The 24,638-nt window shown below is 36.7% G+C and overlaps 1 protein-coding gene across 2 annotated transcripts; it reads left to right on the plus strand.

Moving 5' to 3' along the window:
* Positions 1-457: 457 nt before the first annotated feature.
* LOC121324970 (carboxypeptidase Z-like) lies at positions 458-16,238 on the plus strand. 2 transcript variants are annotated; one of them, XM_041267226.1, is made up of 11 exons: positions 458-824; positions 2,003-2,032; positions 3,823-4,197; positions 5,252-5,467; positions 8,713-8,909; positions 11,195-11,356; positions 13,058-13,216; positions 13,338-13,473; positions 13,751-13,890; positions 14,609-14,708; positions 15,525-16,238. In XM_041267226.1, the coding sequence occupies exons 1-11, from the start codon at positions 722-724 to the stop codon at positions 15,863-15,865; spliced, it is 1,959 nt and encodes a 652-aa protein (XP_041123160.1). In that variant the 5' UTR covers positions 458-721; the 3' UTR covers positions 15,866-16,238. The 2 variants fall into 2 exon arrangements, with proteins under 2 accessions (XP_041123160.1, XP_041123169.1); XM_041267235.1 differs by having other exon boundaries at positions 3,826-4,197.
* The last annotated feature ends 8,400 nt before the right edge of the window (positions 16,239-24,638 follow it).

Genomic DNA, 24,638 nt, shown 5'->3' on the forward strand with positions numbered 1-24,638 from the left:
TATATAATTAAAACGACAAGGGACCTAGTATGGAATACTATGGAACACCACAGACATACATGCCAACAGTCACGATATGGTAGGGACAGTCCCGATTTCTTAGTAAATGTCCTGCGTCACGATACATAGAAGAAAGTCTCGATATTTACCCAAACGGAAAATAAATAAATAAATAAATAAATAAATAAATATTCTGCACAGTAGAGTTAGTGAAATCCACACGCTGTACTCTTCGTGCGGCTGACACATCTGCTGATCACTAACTTAGACAAAGGTAAGAACGCTTCATTGTGTCTATTTTTTACTGCCATGATGGTCGTGTGGTGTTGAGTTGGGGGGATACGTCTATTATATGGTAATAATTATTTTTTTATGCGTATGGCCTCGCCCTTTTGAATGATGTGTAAGACAACCCCCCTCCACTCCCCCCCGCCCGCGCCCGCGCCCCACAGTGTCTGGAACGAGCGTACCGTTGAATAGTTTACAAATACTTTCGATAATGTAAAAAAAAAAAAAAACAGCAAAGAAAGAACGATTCCACAAAACCACCGATTCTGAGGTTTCCCTGCTATGTTTTTTTTTTTTTTTTTTTTTCTGAGAAGTTATGCTTCAGTGTAATATGATCTTTAACCGTATTTCGTAGAAAACGCAGCCATTATAAGAAGAGTCCGCTTCACCGTAATTAAAACCTAGAGTGCATTCTCATGAGTGCCACATCACAATGTATATTGGATACAAACGGAACAAAATGAGTTCACTTGTCTTACTTTTGTTACTTTTTTCAATTGCTTCAGTAGTTTGGTGTTATCCATCCCGCTGTGAAGGTAAGATATATTTTTTTAACATGTTCCTAAGATTTTACTGCGTGGCCATGAGTTAGTTTCAGCTGCAACTTTCATGTGGAAAACAATAAATGTTTGCGCTGTGCTGATGCTGAGTTGAGCTGCTATAGATTAAGTGCAAAAATATCCAAGTGACTATTTCATTTGTGTAGTAGTTGTCAGGATAATAGTGCAATGTTACTTCTGTTCAATGTTTTAACAGCTGTTTCTTAAAGGAAATCTTTGAGTGGTGTTACACATCTTTAGATAAATAATTCTAATGGGTAATGAATACTGCCAGTAATGTGAACTTGATTAGTATGTTTGTTTAAAGTAATCAGAATAGTTTGTTTGTTATTTAAATAAATAATAATATATTGCGATTGAGCAATCTTTTAATACTTTTTGGCAAAGTTTAATAAAGCGGTATGTGTTTCACTTACCCACAGGCAAGAAATAATAATAATAATAATAATAATAATAATAATAATAATAATAATAATAATAATAATAATAATAATCAGGCAAACAAAAATAAGCTCAGCACTTAAACTTTCATTGAACAAAATAATCTTTCAATAAGTTTTGTTTTTAGTTCACCGTAACACTTAAAATACTACTGGCTTATCCTATGCAATGTCCCCTCGCATTAGAACATGGTCTGGTTGATGTGTATAAGGTCCAACTGATAGAAAGAGTTGGGAAGACATATTATCAGCACCAGTATCATAAACCTCATACATTATCATAAGGATCTTAGCCTATGTTGCTAAACTGATTTATTGTCATAGCGCACACACGTCAATCAGGATCGTAAAAGTGACGCATGCTGTGACACATGCAGCCCACTACTTAACACTTTCTTGTTGAGTAATTAACACGTGTCAATTTCAGACACTAGCAAGCAAATGTTGTCCCATTAGCAATAACTGTACTGCCATCTAGTGTATACATGACGTTTAGCCCTTGTCTAACTTGATTATTTCTTAATCTCTAAAACCATTTTAATTTCCTTTGCTCCTTAATATACTTTTCAGATGGGGGGGGGGGGGGGGGGGGGGGGGGGGCTCCCATTCTTAACATGTCCTCCCTTTGAAAAGAAAACCTTGCTATGGTGTTGCATTACCATTTGTTTTCCCTCACGCATGTTTTCTTTATGCCCATTTTCTATTTTGTTATAGGTCGCTGTAATGCTCCAGTGGAAGTAAAACGTAAGGAATTGCTTTTTATGTTTTTTTGTATTTTTCTAACTAAAATAATTTTTTAATAACGAAATTTACATGACATGCATATGAAAAGTATGCACTGAAGAGTTTGTATTCATAATTATTAAAGTAAATATTCCCTGTGTGTGTGATATTTTATAATCTATGACCATTTAGCCATTGGCGAGGTTGAAAGAAATCTACAGGATGTATACATATAGCTATACATATTCCAAAATGGAAAATTACGTATATGGTAACAGTAGATAGTCAGCATGGTTTTAGAAAAGGGAGATTGTGTCTAACTAACATGCTCAATTATTTTGAGGCTGCAACATCGACATTGGATAATTGCAAAGCATATGACAGATTTCCACAAAGCTTTTGATAAAGTCCTGCATAAAAGATTACTTCTCAAACTGAATGCAGTGGAGATTCAAGGAAATGCATGGTTAACATGTAGATAACAGAAAGTACTGAGTAGAGGAGAAACCTCAAAATGGAGCGAGGTAACCAGTGGAGTACCACAGGGATCATTATTAGATCCTCTGCTCTTTCTAATCTACATTAATGACTTAGAGTCTAGTGTAGTAAGAAAACTTGCTAAATTTTCAGATGACAAAAATAGGAGGAGTGGCAAACACCGTTGCAGCAGAAAAAAAGTACATTTCAAATGATCTGCTGGGCAGACATGTGGCAAATGGTTTAAAAGGCATGTCATATGCAGACCAGCTAAAATAATTTAATCTATTTAGTCTTGAACAAAGAAGACTATGCTGCTATCTGATTAAAGCATTTAAAATTCTAAAAGGTATTGACAACGTCCACCCAGGGGACATTTTTGACCTGAAAAAAGGAACAAGGACCAGGGTCACCAATGGAAATTAAATAAAGGGGCATTCAGAATGGAAAATAAGAGGCACTTTTTCACACAGAGAATTGTTGGAGTCTGGAACCAACTCCCCAGTAATGTTGTGGAAGCTGACACCCTGGGATCCTTCAAGAAGCTGCTTGATGAGATTCTGGGATCAATAAGCTACTAACAACCAAACGAGCAAGATGGGCTGAATGGCCTCCTCTCATTTGTAACCTTTCTTATGTTCTTATACCTTCAGTAAGACGAATGGTGAAACTGGTATACTGGGACAAAGGCACTTTGCAAGGTTATGACATAAAAAGAGGCGTGCACCGGCTATGATAGCTAATTTTGGCATCAGTCTGTGTACCCTTTCCACTGGGTGATGCAGTCCAGCAGCCCAGTCCAGTAGCAGCGTACATATTGTCTATGGCGCAGTGAGCATTCAATGTGGGAAATGTGTTCATCTTACTGTGATACCAGTATTTAAATATCTGGTTCAGAACTGATATTGCTTTTGACTCATTTAATGGACGAGAGTTGTTGTACCTCCACAGAATAGTATGGCTAATAGTTTTATTGAATTTAGTAACTGCATTATAAATGAATAGACTGCCATACACATTACACCAGTCAGTGCTACAGTCCGCTGTGAAACCCACGTTACTGAATGTTGAACCCAATTCAGCGCTACCACAAATATGTTTTTTAACATTAACAAAAATGTGTTGGTGTTATTTAGTACTATTTGTTACCATCTTCTTTCACAGCAACAACTGTCAAGCAGTAATACAGGATTTATTTTTATTCTTTATTTTCATTTTAAAAAGTTAAGTTATATTATTGCGCTTTTACAAGCAGACACTCAATGGTTAAATGTCAAGATCAGAGCCATTCTGATTTTGTTTGTTGCTAACTTATGTTTTTTCTATTTATACAGCAGCTTGCACTGACATTGTCCTGGGTTATTGTGATGATATGCCCTACACTAAAACCATGTACCCCAACTTGCTGGACAATAAAAACCGAGAGGCGGTAGAAACAGGTCCCGAGTATGTTCTGCTGAGTGTCTTACACACCTTACTCAAAGGGGAATGCACTCCTGACCTCAGGATGCTGGGATGCTCCATCCTTGCTCCTCGGTGCGAAAAGAACAAGATTCTGAAGCCTTGCAGGAGTTCCTGTGAAATGCTGATGAAAAACTGCATGCACGCCTTTGATGCCATTGAGATGGCTTGGCCGTACTTTCTGGACTGTGACCGTTTCTTTGTTGGTGAAGAGGAAGGGTGTTACGACCCGTTGGAAAGTCTCAGAGGTATGTTTGTTTATTCTTTTCTTTTTTTTAAAGAGAACATATTAACGTTGGTAACACACTCATATGTTGACGACAGGTACAAGCAAAACAGATGAACACAACATGGATGGGTAGGAGTCAAGTAAAAAGAATGACCTGCAAAATTAATGCAAAAGAAAGATCTTGTTTTAATATATCCTTAGAAAGTGTAACTAATTTATGAACTTTGGAAAATATTATCCTATCATGAACTAATAAAATGTATAAGCATTAATATTATCACCCAAAACTATGGGTTTGTTCGTATTACCTTGTATTTATGAGTCTGTGGGTGACTTTCAATCACTTTAAGGCAGGGTTTCCCAATCCTGGTCGAGAAGACCCACTGTGTCTTCTGGTTTTCATTCCAACTGAGTTCTCAATAACCCTTAATTGAACTATTCATTGGCTTAATTAGACCGTCTTAATTGTTTTCAGCTTTTAAACAGTTGGGGATTTCAAGTTAGCTATACAATTTTTTAAGTAACTTAAAATAGGCAGCTTTTTTAGGAGCTGAGAACAATTACAAAGGTCTAATTAAGTACATTATTAGTTCAATAACGAGTTTAAGTAACTGAGAACTGTTGGAATGAAAACCAGAAGACACAGAGCTTCCCAGGACCAGTGAATTTGCTTTTTTCCTATTCACAAGGCATTCATTTATTTATTAAATATTGATTTGTTACTAATAAAATCAAGTTTAGTTGTACCAAGTAGCTGACTTTATCAACGGTACTGTATGTTATAGTTCTGTGATTAGAAAACTGTTTTGTTCTTGAGAGACGGCTTTGAGAAAACGTTCTTTGTAAACAGGGCCCACTGGGCCATTGTGTGATAAACGTTGTTACATTTGCATGATAATTTAATAGTGTACGCATGTGGTATATTACAGAAGTAAAAGCACATTAAATAACATATGAGTAGTTTAAGAAACACAGTTAAAAAAATATGGATTTCAAGATATTGATTGCAAGTACGGTACTGTTTTAGATTAGAAACATGAAAAAGAAAATATCTTTATTTATTTTTTGAACAGGCATACATGAGTTTGTGGTTGATAACTCTGTCCCTGAGCAACCTTCGACTATTATTCAGTTTACATACCATTCACACTCACAGATGATCAACGTTTTGAAAAAGACAGCTGCGAAATGCTCAAATATTTCAAGAACGTATAGCATTGGACATAGCTTTCAAGGAAAAGATCTTCTTGTGATTGAATTTTCTAATAACCCTGGGCAACACGATTTACGTAAGTAATTGTTTTCATACCTTTATACAGCATGGAGAGAGGAATTTAACATGTTGACCTTTCAGTCTGCAGCAGTGGGACTGTGGTTTGTTTAAATGTGTTTATTCCAATCAGCATAAATTGTGATCTATTTTCTACTCAAAAAGACATGTTTTTCAAGTTGTTGTTTTTTTTTTTAACCAAATCATACCAGTGTGAGGATATTTTAATAGATTTAAATAGATCACCCAGTGGGCGGGTTTTATGGTTGAGGGAACACCAAAACAGTTCTCTCAACATTATAAAGGTATATTTACAGTGCCATAAAAAAGTATTTGCCCCCTGTCTGATTTTCTGCACTTTTGCACATTTTTCACATTGAATTTGGCCAGATCTTTTTGTGGGTTGTAGTTATGTTGTCCAAATGGAGAAAGTTTGGCACAATAGTAAATCTTCCCAGGAGTGGCCGTTCTGACAAAATCTCTCCAAGAGCAAGGCGTAAAATCGTCCAGGAAGTCACAAAGAACCCTAGAACAACATCCTGGGATCTGCAGGCCTCTCTCACCTTGGCTAAGTTCAGTGTTCATGACTCCACCATCAGAAAGACACTGGGCAAAAATGGGATTCATGGCAGAGCAGCAAGACGGAAACCACTGCTCACTAAGAAGAACATGAATGCTCATCTCAAGTTTGCCAAAAAGCACCTGGATGATCCTCAAGAGTTCTGGAACAATGTTCTATGGACAGAAGAGTCAAAAGTGGAACGTTTTTGGCCAACATGGGCCCTGTTATGTCTGGCGAAAACCAAACACTGCATTCCACAGTAAGAACCTCATACCAGCGGTCAAGCATGGTGGTGGTAGTGTCATGATTTGGGGATGCTTTGCTTCATCAGGACCGGGACGACTTGCCGTCATTGAAGGAACCATGAATTCTGCTCTGTATCAGAGAACTCTACAGGAGAATGTCAGGCCATCCGTCCATGAGCTGAAGTTGAAGCGCAGCTGGGTCATGCAGCAAGACAATGATCCGAAACACACAAGCAAGTCTACATCAAAATTGCTGAAGAACAAGACATTTAAGGTTTTGGAATGGCCTAGTCAAAGTCCAGACCTAAACCCCATTGAGATGTTGTGGCAGGACCTGAAGCGAGCAGTTTATGCTCTAAAACCCACACGTGTCACTGAGTTGAAGCAGTTCTGCATGAAGGAGTGGGCCTAAATTCCTCCACGGCTCTGTGAGAGACTGATCAATAACTATAGGAAGCGTTGGGTTGCAGTTATTACTCCTAAAGCTGGCGTAACCAGTTATTGAGTCTAAGGGGTCAATTACTTTTTCACACAGGGGGCATTGGGTGTTGCATAACTTTCTTTAATAAATAAATGAAATAAGTATCAAAATTTTGTGTTATTTGTTCTCTCGGGGTCCTTTTTTTCTAATATTAGGTTTTGGTTGAAGATCTGACAACATTCAGTGTCAGAAATGTGCAAAAATGCAGAAAATCAGACAGGGGGCAAATACTTTTTCATGGCACTGTAGATGTTCAAAACAATCCAATAAGTGGTTCAAAAGTACAACCGAAAACACCCAAACAAATATCTACATAAAAATGTATACAAACAGTATATGCACTTTTTCATTTATTCTGCCCTTTTTGTCTAACTCAAGAGATGACAATCGTTAAATTGACAGTTTCATGCTATGAATCTGGTTCCGCTACACATCTCATGAAGCAAATAGCACCCTTGATGTTTCTAGATTGCATACAATAGATGCTACTTATCTCACGAGGATTGACTGACAGCTTGAGTTCAGCTTCTTCACCTGCTCACCCTTATAAACGAGAAACATTCTCCTCTACTCTTTGTGAATTTGACAGGAAACTGTTAGAGAATATAGTAAGTGAAATAACATTGATTTCAATGACTGTACACTTAGTGAAATAGTGTTAAATGTATATATTGAACTCAAATATTGACTTCTACTGAATGCCAGTGAAGCAACTGTCCATTTAGGATTAATTGTACCCTTATTAATGAAATAAAGGTATACAAAGAATGAAAGCCATGGTAGCACATTGAGACAAACTTCTATTCTATTTTCTAATTTAATTTTGTATTACATATTTTGCCATCAGGGATTTTATAGTTATGGATGAATGACATAAGTACTGTATTAACACTATAATGACCCCAATCAAGGTGGTACACATTTCTTTCTAACCACTGAGTATGTTCTGCAGTATTCAACAGCAAATAAACAAGTATGTAGGTACTGCTTGGGTCTTATGTCACAGGTCACTATGTCACGTTTTGAGTTGTTTTTTGCTACAGAATATACAGAACCCATAAGTTATTTATTTTACTTCATAATTCTGCAGAAGATATATAATATATTATATAGTATATGATATATATATATATATATTATATATATATATATATATTTACATGCATCATTATAAATATCACAGTTTAAAATGGTTAAATTAGGAGATACAGACAGTTTTAGTATAGCACAGTACTACTGTTAACTTTTTTTTAAAGCATGTTAATCACACTCCTCTGTCTTGTCCCTCTTAGCATACCATAATTAATTTCCTGTGGCACCATTTTAATGCACTTGAGTGCATGCCAGGATTGAAAGAGTTTCATCATTGTTTAAAATTAGTCACAGAATAGCATTAGGTAGCAAAGCACTCAAACTGAAGGACTTGTGAATGTTTCGTTTTTTTTTTTGTTTTTTTTTTTTCTGACTGTTCATTAGATAGAATCTCTGCAAACACTGTACTTTGTTAATTTATGATATAAGTATCATACCAGTGGTCACAACACGTTTCAGCTGCCGACGGTGGACGTTTGCACGGCAACTGTAAAAATCTGCCAGCGGGAAGTTCACAAAACAATTGAATTACAGTATAGACTGTCGCCACTTCGGAGTGTTTTGTTAAAGGGTGTTGAATTTTTTTAAAAATTTTTAAATATAAGTTAAAATTTCATATATTAGTTATAAATAATATATATATCTATATAATATATTATATATACATTGGTCAACTTGAGTTCGGTAAGTTCAAAGAAAGTACATAAATAAGGTGGCCCTGTTTGTCTTGTTTTAGGTAAAATAAATAAATAAATAAAAGTCATTGCCTGTATTTTACAAAGAAAATAATAGAAATTATCTTTAGAGGATATTCTATGAAGCCTGGGTTATTCAAGCTTGACTGTAAACAAATGCATAATGTGTGTGTTTATTTCTTCCGGCAGTTGAGCCAGAAGTTAAATACGTTGGCAATATGCATGGAAACGAAGTTCTCGGAAGGGAGCTGCTGATATACCTCGCACAGTATTTATGTTCTGAATATCTGCTGGGAAATGAAAGGATCCAGACTTTGATCAACACCACCAGAATCCACCTGTTGTCCTCAATGAACCCTGATGGATATGATCTGGCTGCTTCAGAGGTAGAGGATGCATTTGAACAGTAAGACGCCAAAGTAAATATCAGGCCCCAAGATACAATACGGATATTCTCTGGAACTCTTCAGTCTGATTCACCAGTACACCCCCCCCCCCCCCCCCCCCCCAGATTACATGCATCATTATAAATATCACAGTTTAAAATGGTTAAATTAGGAGATACAGACAGTTTTAGTATAGCACAGTACTACTGTTAACTTCTGTGATTAACGCATACATTTTTTGTGAGTTTTTTTTAAAGCATGTTAATCACACTCCTCTGTCTTGTCCCTCTTAGCATACCGTAATTAATTTCCTGTGGCACCATTTTAATGCACTTGAGTGCATGCCAGGATTGAAAGAGTTTCATCATTGTTTAAAATTAGTCACAGAATAGCATTAGGTAGCAAAGCACTCAAACTGAAGGACTTGTGAATGTTTCGTTTTTTTTTTTTTTTTTTTTTTTTTCTGACTATTCATTAGATAGAATCTCTGCAAACACATGAAACAAGCTAAATACGATATTACAGTATATAACCAGTGCTGTTGCAAAGTCGATGGCTGCCACCTGCAAAGCCTTTTAAAATTCAGATGCACTGCCACTTAATGTCATATCTGACAGCGGGGAAGGCCTCACAAAACAATTTCCCAACTAACTTGTTGAATTCACTTAAAAAAAAAAAAAAAAACTAATTTATTCCAAACCTTTGAAGTTAATAATAGCACATCACAGGTTAGTTTCTTACTGGTTATTTATTTTCTACTAGTGTGTGTTCTTTGAAACCTTTTTTATTCACCACTGAGAAAAGAAAAACACAGTTTCAATTCTCAGTGCGTGTTGTTTTACCTAGAAATGATACAGAATATACATTGAAACATATTTTTTACCTACCTTTTTGTGGTGCTGGTTCTGAGTCTCCATGAGATTTCCAGATTTACTGCTGGAGGACCCGCTCCAAACTTCATACATACAGGCACCCTGTATACTGTACCACAGCTCTGAGGTGTTTGTCTGGGTGCTGTGCTTTTATACTCATTAGAGAGAGTTCAGGGAACATATCAATAGAATGCTTTCAAAATCATAAAATGGTTAATATACAAAAAAAAAATATATATCCTTAAACTGCAAATAAAGATATTTAAATCTTTAAAAAAAAAAAAAAAAAGAACTCTTTAGCACTAATCTTGGATTACTTAATGGTGTTTTAGGTAAGGTAGTGAAAGATGTATGCCAATCAGTGTCTATTAAACCAACTATAAATGTAAAATAAAATAATTAAAAAAATGGTATGGAATTTAAACTATAACTTGGTCATGCCGGTAACACTGAAATAACGGCTGCAAATTCATAAAGATTTCACATGGAATTTTACAGAAGTAAAGCCTGAAAATCTTGCACTTTTCCTGAGTATTTATTCATTCATTGTTTAAGTTTGTTCTAATGGTGGAAGAGTTTCAGGGTAAAAATCATCATGTTTTAGATAAGATATTCAGGTGTTATTCCCTCATACTTTAGGACTTTGCAGCTATTATATTTACTGGTTATAAAATTATAAGAATGTTTCGACTTTCAGGTTTTTATAAATGTTTTTCGTGTTATAATCATAACAAAAAGATACTGACAGAGACTTTAGGTCAAAACCTTGAAGTTGAATGTAAATCTTTAAAATAATGTCCGTAAATGCATTAAGTGAAATGTAAAGTCAAGCATAAAAGTGATTTATTGAGGTGAACAAAAAAAAAAAAAAATGAATTCCGATAATTTACTGTTATATTTAAAACAAACAAAATCTTACTAATAATACTGTAAAAACAACACAGCCATCACCACCACTATGAGAGAGAGAGAGAGAGAGAGAGAGAGAGAGAGAGAGAGAGAGAATCTTGGGAGGTAGGGGACATATTTTGTCCTCCCTTTAATAGAGAGTAGCACATGCAATCTGATCATTAATCTGCAATAACATAAAAAAGGAAATGCCTTTTACCAATGAAAGAGCCATGCTGGTCTGCATGCAAGATATACGGTGAAGTGTTTCATAATAATACCTTGAAAAAAGACAGAAAAAAAAAAAACTGTATGCTCATATCCCAGCATCACAGAAGCTGGGATGCTGGCGTCTTTTGAACACAGAGAGTTTTCATGCTGTTCCTATCATAGTGATTCACAAGTAAAATATATTAACGACTGAACAATTCAGTTTAATAATATTTTCTACTGAATTGCAATACTAATATGTACTTCTTTTTTAACAAAGCATTGTACTTGCTTATCATTACGTGAACCTTTTAGGGCCCGAGATACAATGGATGGACAAGTGGAAGAGCGAATGGTCAAAACATTGACCTGAATAGAAATTTTCCAGACCTCACCTCCATTGTTTACTGGAGACAAAGGAACAAAGGATACCGTACGGACCACATTCCAATTCCAGACTCCTACTGGTCTGGTAAGGTAGGAACCGAGTAGATTTTCAAACATAGTCAAATCAAACAGGCATATCATTGCATACATTACAGAAATAGTGTGTAATCAATATACATGAACATCCTTTTTCTGAACCTATTTTTTTTTATCACAATATATACAGTAGTTTGTGTAAAATATTGATAGGCTGCAAAGCTTTAGCATTGCCTGAAGAAAGACAAAAAAGAAACTGAAAAGGCATTTCCATTGCAAGACTATTTTGTTGCTGTGAAATTAAAATGGTGTTGTCAGCTTCCCTATTTTGTCCCATACATTTTTATAGTGACACCAGGAAGGGTGAGAGACAAACCACAACCTTTTTCATGATCTTTTCACCATTTAGCATAACCAGCCTTATACCTGAGGTATATATAAATAGTTATAATCCAGGAATGGCAATGGGACGAGAAACAAGCATTGTGATTGGTCAAGTGAGGTTCCAGCTGTCCATATATTGGATGGATACGACAGTTGGAGCCTTGTCACATATTCTAATCCACTGCGCTGCCTCACAGAAGTTAAACTAAGTATTGGTAGCCATCTTGCTTTTACAGTTACAAATGTACAGCTGTCGCTATGAAACTGAGTGACCAATTACCTGCAAGAAATCCCAAAGTAGTAAGTAGACCTGCCGATTTGAATGAATATCAATTAAATGAACTACAAGATTGCAAAACAAAACAAAATAAAAAAAATCTGCCTTTATACTTAGTCACCCTGACTTTGTCACTTAAAATAATGTATTTTTATCGGTTTGTAAACGCTACAGAAAAACACAAAAAGACACTTCTGCACATTATCCACCCCTCTCTGACACAGACCTTGAAAAATGACTGAAACGCCTGACGTATTCATTTTTATTCCTCCTGTCTGTTCTGCTCAAACAGATCTACACTACAGTGATGGAAAAACTCCGCCCCCTGGTGTATCTTCTCAATGGCAGTGTCCACAATATCATAAATACAGATTCACTTTCTTTTGCCTGTTCCAATAAAATTTATTTACTCAGCTTAACTTAATGTGTAGTTCAAAGTTATAAATGGGACTACTTTATTGGTGTAAGGATATTTAATTAAAACATTCATACGTTTTTTGCCATAAACGTAATTTCAGCTTTTTTTTTCTTCAAATACACTGTTTAACCTGGATTATAAATCAATAGGCTCTTCAGGGTGTCCGTATACATTGACTATACAGATTTCTCAGGCGGTTGGAGGCAACCGACTCCCGCGAGGCGTCCGTATATATTCAACCTATACGGACAGCCAGTCAGGCCTTATTGCATCTATATTATTACATGCTTTACTTTAATTAAGAGGAGATTAAAGAGATTGCAGCGAACACAATAATCCCATAAATGTTACCTGCTGTGCACTTTCATTCTCTGCATAGGTATTACATGTTATAGCAAACGTGGATTTTCAGTTTAAACATTACTTCTGGTACTACACAAGGTTAGGATCAAAGCATTATATTGGCTGCAAATGATGTATGTCTCTATGGGAAACAGCTAGTTGGTTAATGAAAGGGAAAAAAGGTTGGGGACAATTTCACTGCTTTTCAGGTGAAATCACCAAGGAAGGTTTATTTAACCTCGTGTAATACTAGACAGCATGAAAAAAAATCAATGAATTGAAAACCTGTGTGAAAATGCATGCTGTACCATGGTATGGATTTTGTGTAACACAGGTGACTCCTGAGACGTATGCTGTTATGAAGTGGATACGGTCAATACCCTTTGTGTTGTCTGCCAGTTTACATGGAGGAGATTTGGTTGTTTCCTATCCTTATGATTTTTCGAGGCATCCAGAAGAAGAAAGGATGTTTTCTCCGACTCCTGATGAACAGGTGACATACCCAGACTAACATAAAGATGTCCAATTCTGCACAAGGTCTCTACAGTTCCCACATGGAAACTGGGCGAAGCTGTAAAAATAGGGTATTTGTTATTGTCTTTTTCTTTTCCTAGGTGTTCAAGCTGTTAGCAAAGGCGTATGCTGACCAACACCCTGTTATGTCTGATAAGTCACATGACAGATGTGGTGGGGCCTTCGCCAGTAAAAATGGCATTGTGAATGGAGCTCTTTGGTACAGCTTTCCAGGGGGTATGAGTAATTCCAGATTACAGTAAATGCATGACAGATGAACATTTTTGACTAAAACTCTGTTTTGAACATTTGTTTTTGCAAATGTAAAGACATCATGCCAGTGATTAGGGATATAGACCATCTCCTTGAGCCACAAATGTCTTTTTAGTCCTGGGTGTTCTCTGTATCAGGCCTGAATGGTATATTGTATACATACAGTGTTTCTTGCTATATCTGTTTTTTTTGTAATTATTATTTTAAACTGTAAACATAAAACTGTTTCGCTTTCTATAAGGAATGGCAGATTTTAACTACCTGCATACCAACTGTTTTGAGATAACTGTGGAACTGGGCTGTGATAAATTCCCCAGTGAGAGTGAACTTTATACAGCCTGGCAGGAAAACAAGGAGTCCCTTTTGACCTTTATGGAGACGGTATGTAATTTTAAGCCAATTACAAATGCATACAGACTTATCCAATAAATACTATCCCTCAAGAATTGTCGGGATAGATGAAAAAATACAGAATGACTGATGTGGGTCATTTGTTGGTCTTTTACTCTACTCAGCCTGGTGGTGGCTGGGTCCGAACTGGCAACCCCACACACCGCGAGCAAATGTGTCAACCACTTTGCAAAAACAGCCAGGCTTGACTGCTTTCATGGTTGTAGAGCTTTTAAACTCATCTCTTACCGACAGGGACAGAATCCGCAACAGCTGTGCATCACACAACACTTCTCATTGCATAACCCTAAATATATATTTGCCTTAGGCTCTTCAAACTTGTACTGAATCATCTTAGCCAAAGCAGGGGCACAGAATGTTATGTTTTTTGACATATTTTTTATGCACTGGTGTTTGATTGAATAGCGCCGTATAGGGTATAACGCGAGTCATACAGCAGCATTGTATTACTTGATTGAATCTAACCCTCAGACCTCCCTCCCTTACCAAACATCTTGGTATGCACAACTATGTAATTATGCCCTTGTTAATTGTAAACAGATTTGAATAATTCACACAAGTGCCGCAGTGACCCAAACAATGTAATTTATTACCAACACAAAATGACTCAGTGGGGCATTTTTCTGTAAAAACTGCCAAAACTGTTGCAAAAAGGGAAAATATTTCTCATGATTTTGTGCTTTTTCAGGTGCATAGAGGAATAAAGGGAATAGTAAGGGATGAATCTGGTAAAGCTATCAGAGGAGCCCGCATCTCAGTAAGAGGAATACGACATGATGTGACCACAGGTAACCCTTCTATCCACAGTACCGGACTCTGAAGGCTCTGGACCCTTTTAAAATACCTGTTTCATTGAACATTTTATCCGCTTCCTACATATGTATGTCACATATATCTGGATATCTTTAGTACAAGTAATGATCTGGTATTAGAATCTGGGTTTATAATGAGGGGTCTGACTGTTATACATATGTACTGTATGTATGTTACACTTTTTACATGTATATAGAGAACTCCTTTTGCAGTTGTGATAAGACTTTATCAAAAGTGGTCAAAGGACAGCTATCTGTCTTGTCAAATAAGACAGGTGTGTACATTAATATTTGCTTTACTGCTGTAATAACAGGTTTGTTATGTTCTGGCATATTATCAGCATTTCTATGAATTCTAAAATATGCATGTTTAAAAAGAGGGCAGGCAAACTACAGCTTTTGGGTACCATTTGCTATTAATACCAGGTAATGCAAATTAATGAGGCTGTTGCATCAATATAAAATAATTGTTTGTGTGTGTGGGGGGGGAGAGGGGGGTTTTAGATAGAAGTTTACCCAAGAAAATATAATTTGGACGTAATATAGAAATACAGTAAGTTTGCAAGAATATTTTATTTGTGGCTGTCTGTATTTTAAAAAATACTTTTTAAAATCTCTGTTCTAAAGAAGTATTATTTAAACTCAGCATAATAATAATAATAATAATAATAATAATAATAATAATAATAATAATAATACAATTCTTAGTCCCGTTTTCAAGCTCACTCATGGATAAAGTGATGATGGCGGTGTCGTGTTAGGAAGGTATTTATTGTGTTTTTCTCTTCTTAGCCAAGCATGGAGACTACTGGAGGATATTACCCTCTGGAGTACATATAATCACAGCTTCTGCTCGAGGCTACTCGAAGGTCATGAAGAAGATTCATCTACCATCACGAATGACGAAAGTTGGGCGTGTGGATTTCACACTGGCGAGAGTGGTGCAACCGAATCGATTTGTTAGTATTCCTCAGGACAAATATGATCGATTCGATCCTTACAATCAGTTTGATGATTATAGACGCAGTGGACGACGAGAGCCTGAAGAGGAGAGGCAGGAGAAGCCTTGGTGGTGGTCATACTTCGCCTTACTAGGCAACAATCAACCAACTTGGCTTCTAAGGAGGAATTAAACATTGATGTCACATTCTGTTTCTTCCAGATTCTTCCTAAGTATTTTTACCTGTTGTATCCCATAATCATTTCCACCAATAAATACACATTTAAAAAGCTAAGAAGTTGCAGATTTTAAAATGCACCTTAGAGTTTAGAGCTTCAAGGCTTTGACATATTGTGGATATGATACAGAAAATAGAAATATTTATATATCAGCAGTTTAATCATTTCAGATTCATAGTGGGGCCTCCATCTTCACCCCCAGAAAGCTTTTCATAATCATACAGTAGTCCCTCGCTAAACCAAACATGTTTGTCTCACTTAAGGAGGTTTCAGGTTTAAAAACAATACTATAAAATCACACACACATACATTTATAGTGCTCAGTGCATTTTAAATGTAAAACATTGAGCTGAAATAACACCAATGTGTTTTGGGTAGGCTACACATTAAATTATGCAAAAATATAGATTTGTACAGTAGGCCTATATAGTATACAATACAGTAGTAAAATCAAATGAATACCTAGCACACTTTCTTTTTATTTTAGCCGACTGGTAACACAAAATAAATCAACTACTACACTGTACACAGATATAAAATATTATTATTATTATTATTATTATTATTATTATTATTATTATTATTATTATTATTATTATTATTATTATTAACTTGGTCTACTTAGTAGCCTAGACAATTGACACAAAAGAGATCATTGTCTTTTACAGATGCTAAGACTGAACTGGAGGGGTTAGTGGCACTTGTGTGCAGTCTGTTGCTCCCAACATGTTGGGGAAACCAGAAATGTCATAGAATTTAGTTTTCAAGGCTTGTAAGTACACTCTCAAAAAATGCATTGAGCACAACTGGCAATGCACGAGAAAAAGCGGATTGGGCAATGCCAGCAACAATTGCGACTGTTTAAAAACATGCTTTCAAAAGTTCTTAACAAATTGATGCAATTGTGTCGCAATTATCAGCAGCTTTTGTACATCTCATAATATTTGAGCACCCTCATTTGCTCTACCTCTGCCCCCTTTTTGCGAGTTTATACAGGAACACCCATAATTACATATACATCTACGCTTGAAACGCAAACAAAAACTGCTGCCACAAAGTATTCCCTAAAAAGTCACTAACAGCATTGTGCTTGTTTAGTACATTTCACCCAAGACTTCGTGACCTGCATAGACATCTACCTCTTGGTGTGGTAGAATATTTTTGTTTTGACCTACGGTACATGCACAAGGTTTGGAAGCTAGCCTGCACATTGTTGTTATATATTATCTCAAACAGCCAGCTGCCCAACATTTCGATATGTTGTACATGTCTTTCTCAAGGGAGCCTGTGATTGAATCAAAATATTGAAGGTATTTATAGGTGTTTGATGGCATGACAACTACTTGTTATTGTTTAGATTTATTCTTACATGATGTAATGGCATTCTATATATTGTGACATCATTTTTAATTATATATTTAAATCTATATTAATTCTAATTAACATTATTTTATATAAACTTATATTTATATTATCATGCAATGCTGGATCTGAGGATCTGCCTTGATTTGGCCTCCCCGGTGCATCAGCATGCACAACTTTTGAATAAATTTTGTTTATTTAATTATTTTTAACTTTTATATATTTATTGGAATTAATTAGTTCATTATTTTCTGTTGAGTCCCGCTGGTAAAATTGTGTTCAGTCTATTTATCCATTAATAGACTGAAGTGGTTCTGAATTATTTTATATAAAGTTGTTCCAGTCTCTCCAACATATTTTATTTCATCACATTTTTCACAGGCTATTCCATAAACAACATTGCTATTTTTACAGTAGATATTAGTATTTAGTGGATATGTGTATATTATATATATATATATATATATATATATATATATATATATATATATATATATATATATATATATATATATATATGTGCTGAGAGTTGGTTAGGACACTCTTTAGCACAAATTATGGAGGGTATCAGAATCTGGGGATCAATGGAGGTTTCTGTCCTTCTGACTCTACTGAAAATACACTTACATTTACAGTCACACTTACACCTCTATTATGCAAATGTGTTGTATTTTATATTTACTAACATATGTGTTTAGTTTTTGCACACAGTGAGTGTTGTGTTGTCTTGCCTCCAGTCGAACCCTTGTTCAGGATGCCAGAAATGTGGGATTCATATTTGATTCTGAATATATGTTTTGCGGCTCATATCCATAATGTCACCAAAGTGACTTTTTATCATCTGAGAAGGTAATTCATGCTTTTGTCTCATCTAGACTTGATTACTGCAATGCTCTTTTAACTAATTTACCAGACCATGCCTTTTCAGTTACAGCTTGTTCAAAATGCAGCTGTGCGGTTAATTAAATTATTATTATTTTTTTTTAAACGTGACCACATAACTCCTGTGCTTGCTTCTCTACACTGGTTTCCAGTAAGATACTTGATTATAAGATCCTACTTTTGACTTACAAAACACTGCATGGCCTTGGCAGCCAATTATCTAAAATAGCTTTTGTCCCTATATGGAATAACTACCATCTGACATCAGAGATGATGTGAACCAAAATTCACATTTATCGATCTATGTTTTTTTTTTCTTTTGCCGTTTTGGTTTATTTTACTACAGTATAACTTAATTTTGTTGTTTTTTTATTCGTTTTTATTGACTTGTAAAGTGGTTTGAGATATTGTAATATGAATGGCGCTATATAAATAAATAAATACTTCCTTAATTATTTACTGTGATATTTTTTTTTTTACACCTTGTGGTAAAGTGGTTTGTAGTGCGTTGGTGTAGAGGTGATGCAGTGCTCAGGAATGATTGGAAAAAAAACCCATTTCACCGTTAAACCACTCTTTATTTGCTGGTAAATAACAATAACAGGCTCTACACAATGTGTATTGCTCAGGTAAACCACAGGGTTCAGTCCAGAAATAATAACACACTAACAAGTCACACACAAACACAACACGGTCACAAGTCCAGAGTGAGTGCTCTTAGTGAAAGTGGTGATTTGCAGGTTTATAAGTGCACAATGGTGAAGTGTAGTCTGGGTTTAATTGCTTGCTGTTTAGCCTTTTATAATGACAAACATAACAGTTAAATAGACATTCAAAGCAACATACAAAAACTCACGGTTTCTTTTCGTTACACGGTAATCCTTTATGGTCCTTTCGTAACCACAACAAAGGAACAGATTGCTTTGCCACACCCCCTGATCTACCCTCATCCTCCAATCTATGACTGATACATCACCTACCACATTAAGGCGATGACTTCTGGTATTGTGACTCGGTCCTCTTTCTGGATGGTCGACTTCCAACTGACCCAGGAATGAACTTCCAAACTATCCAGTACAAGGCAGACTGTTCCTGTTATACAATCAGAAGGGCAGACTGTTCCTGTTATCTTCAATCCACCCTCTAACAATAGAAGTCAGGTGGGAGATTGTTGACTAGGATTCATTTGCTCTCTCACACACCTCCAATGCCTACAAGAACAAAGTGTTAACAATAACACATATATAACTCTCTTAATATATATATATATATATATATGTATATATGAGAGGGGACATAATATATAGTTCTATATAACATTATGGACGTCATTGGTTATTATTGTTAATGTATCTTATATAATAGATGCAGGGAGGGGATTAAAATCCTTCCCTGCAGAAAACATGTGAGAATGCACATTTGGGTGTTTAATGGTTTAATTGTTTAATTATTTAGTTATCCCCTGCACCTGGTGTTAATTGTAAATTAGAGCCAGGTGCAGGGTATTTAAGGAAGGCAGCCAGTTTGTTCAGGGCTGCTGGTGTGCGTGGAGCCTGACTGTAGGTGTGCGCAATCGTAGTAAAAGGTAGCGTGTGAAGACCTTGTTTTTGTTTTGATGTTGACAGGTAAACAGTTTAGCCGTCCTGTATGAGTTAGATTATGGCTTGTGTTAGTTAGTGCTCCAAGAAGGAGCTAGGTGTTTGTTTGTTTTGTTTATTTTTATTTGTGTTTATTAAAAGTGTGCGTCAGCGCTATTAAAATCCATTTCTGTGTCCTGGGTCTGGTCTTAAAGGGGCAACGAACCTGTGAGAGTTGCACAATCTTAGTTTAAATGATCTATGTTCGATTATCTTATATCTATATAGCTATATCTATCTATCTATCTATCTATCTATCTATCTATCTATCTATCTATCTATCTATCTATCTATCTATCTATATATATATCTATATATATATAGCTGTAATGATAGGGGGGATTCGTACTGACAGCAGTCCCTGACGTCACCAACCCCTTGTTTCCACTTTACAGGTTTGTCATAAAGAGGTTGTTATTTTAGACACAAAAATAAAATTGATTTGTTTTATTAGACGGAGAGATGGTCGTTACAACCTCGAACGTTTGGACTTTAAATTATTATTACATTTATGTTATAATAATAATAATAATAATAATAATAATAATAATAATAATCCAAAGGATTTTGTCAGTGTCGCCAACTCCATATAGCAGACAGTCGCCGGAGAAAGCACACAAAGTCGCTGGATTAATTACCAGTCCTCTTGGAATCACTTAACCAGAGTAAACACAAATATAAATAATATTAAATGTATTAATGATGGTTGATCATTTTTAAACATCCTTGTGACAGGCTGGCGAGTGAATAGAGGCCCAGAGACAGACTGCAGTTCAAAAAAATAATACTTTTATTGTAAATAAGCACACAATAAAAGGGCACAAGGGCCAAAACAAAGGTATTTAAACACAAAAACAAAGCAAAACTTACAGAAAAGGTTTCCAGGCTGGGTGATACCTTCACTGGACCAGAAATTCAAAAAACACAAAACAGCAAACCGAAAACCAGCAAGCACAACCATTAGCTCAGTAGCTCGTTAGCTCATTAGCTCGTTAGCTTGCTTCCTCAGCTCCCTCCTCTCCCTAAAGGGAAGCTGAGGCCTCCTTTTATATCAGGTGGCTGGGTGCTGATTGATTGTTAATTACTCCAATCAACCCCAGCCACCTGAGCACAATAAACCCAGGCAGGTAGAGGAATTTAACCCCATCCCTGCCAATCTATAAAGGGCAGACCTCTGCTCTGCCACAATCCTATTTATATTTGTCGGGATTATTTATACAGATAATAATGTAGTGTGCCGTGCATCTGTTTTGTGTATTGTACTTTCACTGTGTTCGTGTACTGTTGTTACAGCTGTATTGTGTTCCTTCCCCCGTCTGTACTGCCTGCAGCTGCGGGTTAGCTCTGTCCCGATGTGTTGTCCATGAGCTAGCCTGCACACAGGGTCCCCTGGTATCCCTCCCTGTTGTTTGTCTGTGCCCATTGCTTCTGGTGTGTGGGGTCAATGGGATGTGTACAAACTCCGGCACCCGGTTAGCATAAAGGGGCGGAGCTATGTTATAAGTTTGGGTGCTGTGCACTCTTTAGGTTATTGTTCCCAGACAAGTTAGATAGTGGACTGTGCAGGGTGCTGAGAGATAGCGTCCTAATAAAGTGTTGGAACAGAAAACAACGTGTTGTCTCCTTCTCTTCTATCTCCTGCGTGAAACACAACAGTGGCGTCAGAAGCGGAATTGGAAATGGATAACCCAAGCGTCAACAGCCACCGGCAACAGAGCGCATGGGGCCCGGATGGGTTCCGTGGAGCGCTACACCGGAGGCCTGCAACCCAGTCTGACTGCCTGCCGATTGACCAGAGGGCGAGGGCTGTTCCGCTGGATGGCAAGCCGCGAAGTTGCCCAGCTTTGATGGCACCACCAGCTGGGAGGCTTTAAACATGTAGTTAACCAGGCTGGGGAAGCTGTGCAGGTGGAATGACGAGGACAAGGCCCAACAACTGATGGCAGCACTGAGAGAGGAGGGCCAGATGGTACTGCTGAACCTTGCTGAGGAAGAGATGGGCAACTATCACACACTGGTGTCCGCTCTCCAATGGCAGTTCGGCAGTACAGGAGATCTAGAGCTGCTGTGAGCCAGGTTCAGAAGGCGCGCACGAGCAACTGGGGAGTCGACTAGCCACGGACCTGGAGAGCGAAGCCCGGTGGCATATGCAGATGCTGCCGCCCGAGAGCAAGAGGAGCAAGCCTGGTTCAAGTTTGTGGAAGTATACAAAAAAAACACTCAGAAGACTCTGTATCTATGTTTTGTGGTCTGACGAAACTAAAATTGCACTTTTTGGTTTAAATGCCAAGCGCTGTTTGGCACAAACCCAACACAAAGCATCACCCAAAAGAACACCATCCCTACTGTGAAGCATGGTGGTGGCAGCTTCATGTTATGGGGATATTTCTCATCGGCGGGGAGTGGGGCACTTGTCAGGATAGAAGGGAAAATGAATGGAGCAAAGTACAGAAAAGTCCTTGAGGAAACCCTGTTGCCCTCTGCAAGAAAGCTGGAACTTGGACGGAAGTTCACCTTTCAGCATGTCAACGACCCAATGGTGTGTAGAGAAGTGGAAAAATACCGTCATTTAAATGCATGAAACTCTGAGGCACTGACACAACAAAATGTGAAAAAAGTTCAAAGGGGTGTAGACTTTTTATAGGCATTGTATATGTATGTGGATTTTTGCTGTACTGGCGTCAAAGATTTATCAAAATGTATTGCAGCTAAACATCACATTGTGCAGGGGAAAAACAACAATATAAATGATAAATTCACTTAACATTGATTCTTACCAAGAGTTGGCTTCTTCAGAAAGAAATCTGTAATTGGTTGCTTTTTTCTCTGTTTCATGTTAGTGCTGCACTGTAAACCAGTGTACAGAGTAACTTGGGAAACTGATTAATAATAAACGTCTTTGTGGCGCGAATTTGACATACCCCAGTGTCTGTACAGCCTGAGATCACAGTAATGTGAAGAAATTAAAAATAATAAAAAAGTTGGTACTTTTTTATTATTATTTTGGTTCTCACAATTAAGAATTGAGCCGATTTTTACTGAGGGCCTCGGCTGCCTCACGCAATGGATGCTACCCGCATGGGCACAGCCAGTATGCAAGCAAGCTACAGCAATAAAAATTAAGCAAAATCAAATTGCTTGTTACTTTCCTTCTTCAGCTTTTCTCTTTTTATGCTTCTTCGCTCCAGATTAGTACATTCTTGATTTTTTTTTCAATCATAATTTGGTTGCAATCCTCATGGAAGTTACCGGAGGCTGATCGTTTTTTTCCCCCACAGCCAAACGATAGCAGGTAAACCGAACGCAATGCAGCAGCAGGTAGCAGTCTAGCGCATGCATGAATGATGCATGATTCTATGATGGCCCTGGGCACAACTCACTCACAAACAAAATCTGTAAATTTGAAAACTTCATCAACAACTTCGTTTCCGGAGGTCTTCAAACAAATAATTCAATAGCGTATAACATATTAGTGCTTAAATTGATTTGTGATAAGTAAAACTAAATTGTTTATTATTGGAAGTATTATTAGATGTGTTATGGTAATGAAACTAACAAGAACAGAACTGGAACTCTGAACCTTTCACCCTACTCATTCATTATGTGACTTCACATTCTTCAAGGATTGCTGTTATCTTGTGCTTATTTAACACTACAAACAAAAAATAGATTAAATTGGGGAGTAGTTTTATAAACTTACTATGTGCTAATGTAATTATACTGACACATGAATAGTGTATGCTGACTGAAACAGTTAAATAGAGCAATGTTGAAATCAGTTCAGAACTGTGTGGTCTTCCGATGCTGTAAGTTCTCATTATGGCTGCAGAGCGGGCTGCACAGCGAAAAGGAAAAAGCGAACGACGATGGCACTGATTTGGAGGCTGCGAGTGCTCATCTTCGTCTCTCCTGAGTTAGTTTCGGAATTGCAGCGGTGAACCAGGTTGAATAATAATTGGACCTTCTAAATTGGTAGAAAAAGTGCTAAATTAATTAACAAAAAAATTGTTCTAAATAAATAAGTAAATAAATAAATGGCTTGTAAATAAATTTCTTTCCCAGAAGAACCCAAAAACTGTATGTTTGATATTGCAATTGTTATTATAGTTATCTGTTTTGGAAGACTGCGATAGTATCGATATCGAAATAAGTGCACAATATCGATATTCAATTTTCATAATCCCTTAATTTGTATACAAACATCCAAACCTCTATTTTAAAGGGTCAGGAAATTAAACCTGAGGTATTATCTGATTACCCTCGTGGGTTATTTTAGATTTCTTTCAAAACTGTGGGCCATTACCATTTGATATTCCAGTCAATAAATTACATAATTCAAAAACAGAAAATATCATGAAAATAACATGTAAGCACACATTCCAATTAAATTAAATCAACTGGCCACCATACTTGTTGTGATTGTTCCAGTTAGCCTGGTCTCTGATTTAGTACTATAATGGCGATCACCAGTCAAGTGCATGTTAATTATTATTAAAATAATAACTGAACCAACCCCCTCATCTCTGGACATATCATTCAACAGCATCTATAACTATTAAATACTAACATCCTTGGAAAGGTGATGGCACAGCAGCCAGTGTTATTTTGCTGTATCCTGATGAACAGAAGAGGGCAGTATACGCCTAACTAACTTTACAGTAAACCGTACATGACAGTATATGTCGTCTGAAATGTTGTGAATTTGTGTCCTTTTGCTCAAAGTTTTGAAATGTAATCTAGTGTCAATATAGTGAAGTTTCACAATTTCTAATAATCAGCAATTTACAGAGAGAATGTGTTTACAAGTAAAGTTATCTAGATATTAAAGTATGTCCATTTGAGTGTA

Source organism: Polyodon spathula, chromosome 1, assembly GCF_017654505.1.
Source record: "Polyodon spathula isolate WHYD16114869_AA chromosome 1, ASM1765450v1, whole genome shotgun sequence".
Taxonomy (NCBI): Eukaryota; Metazoa; Chordata; class Actinopteri; order Acipenseriformes; family Polyodontidae; genus Polyodon; species Polyodon spathula.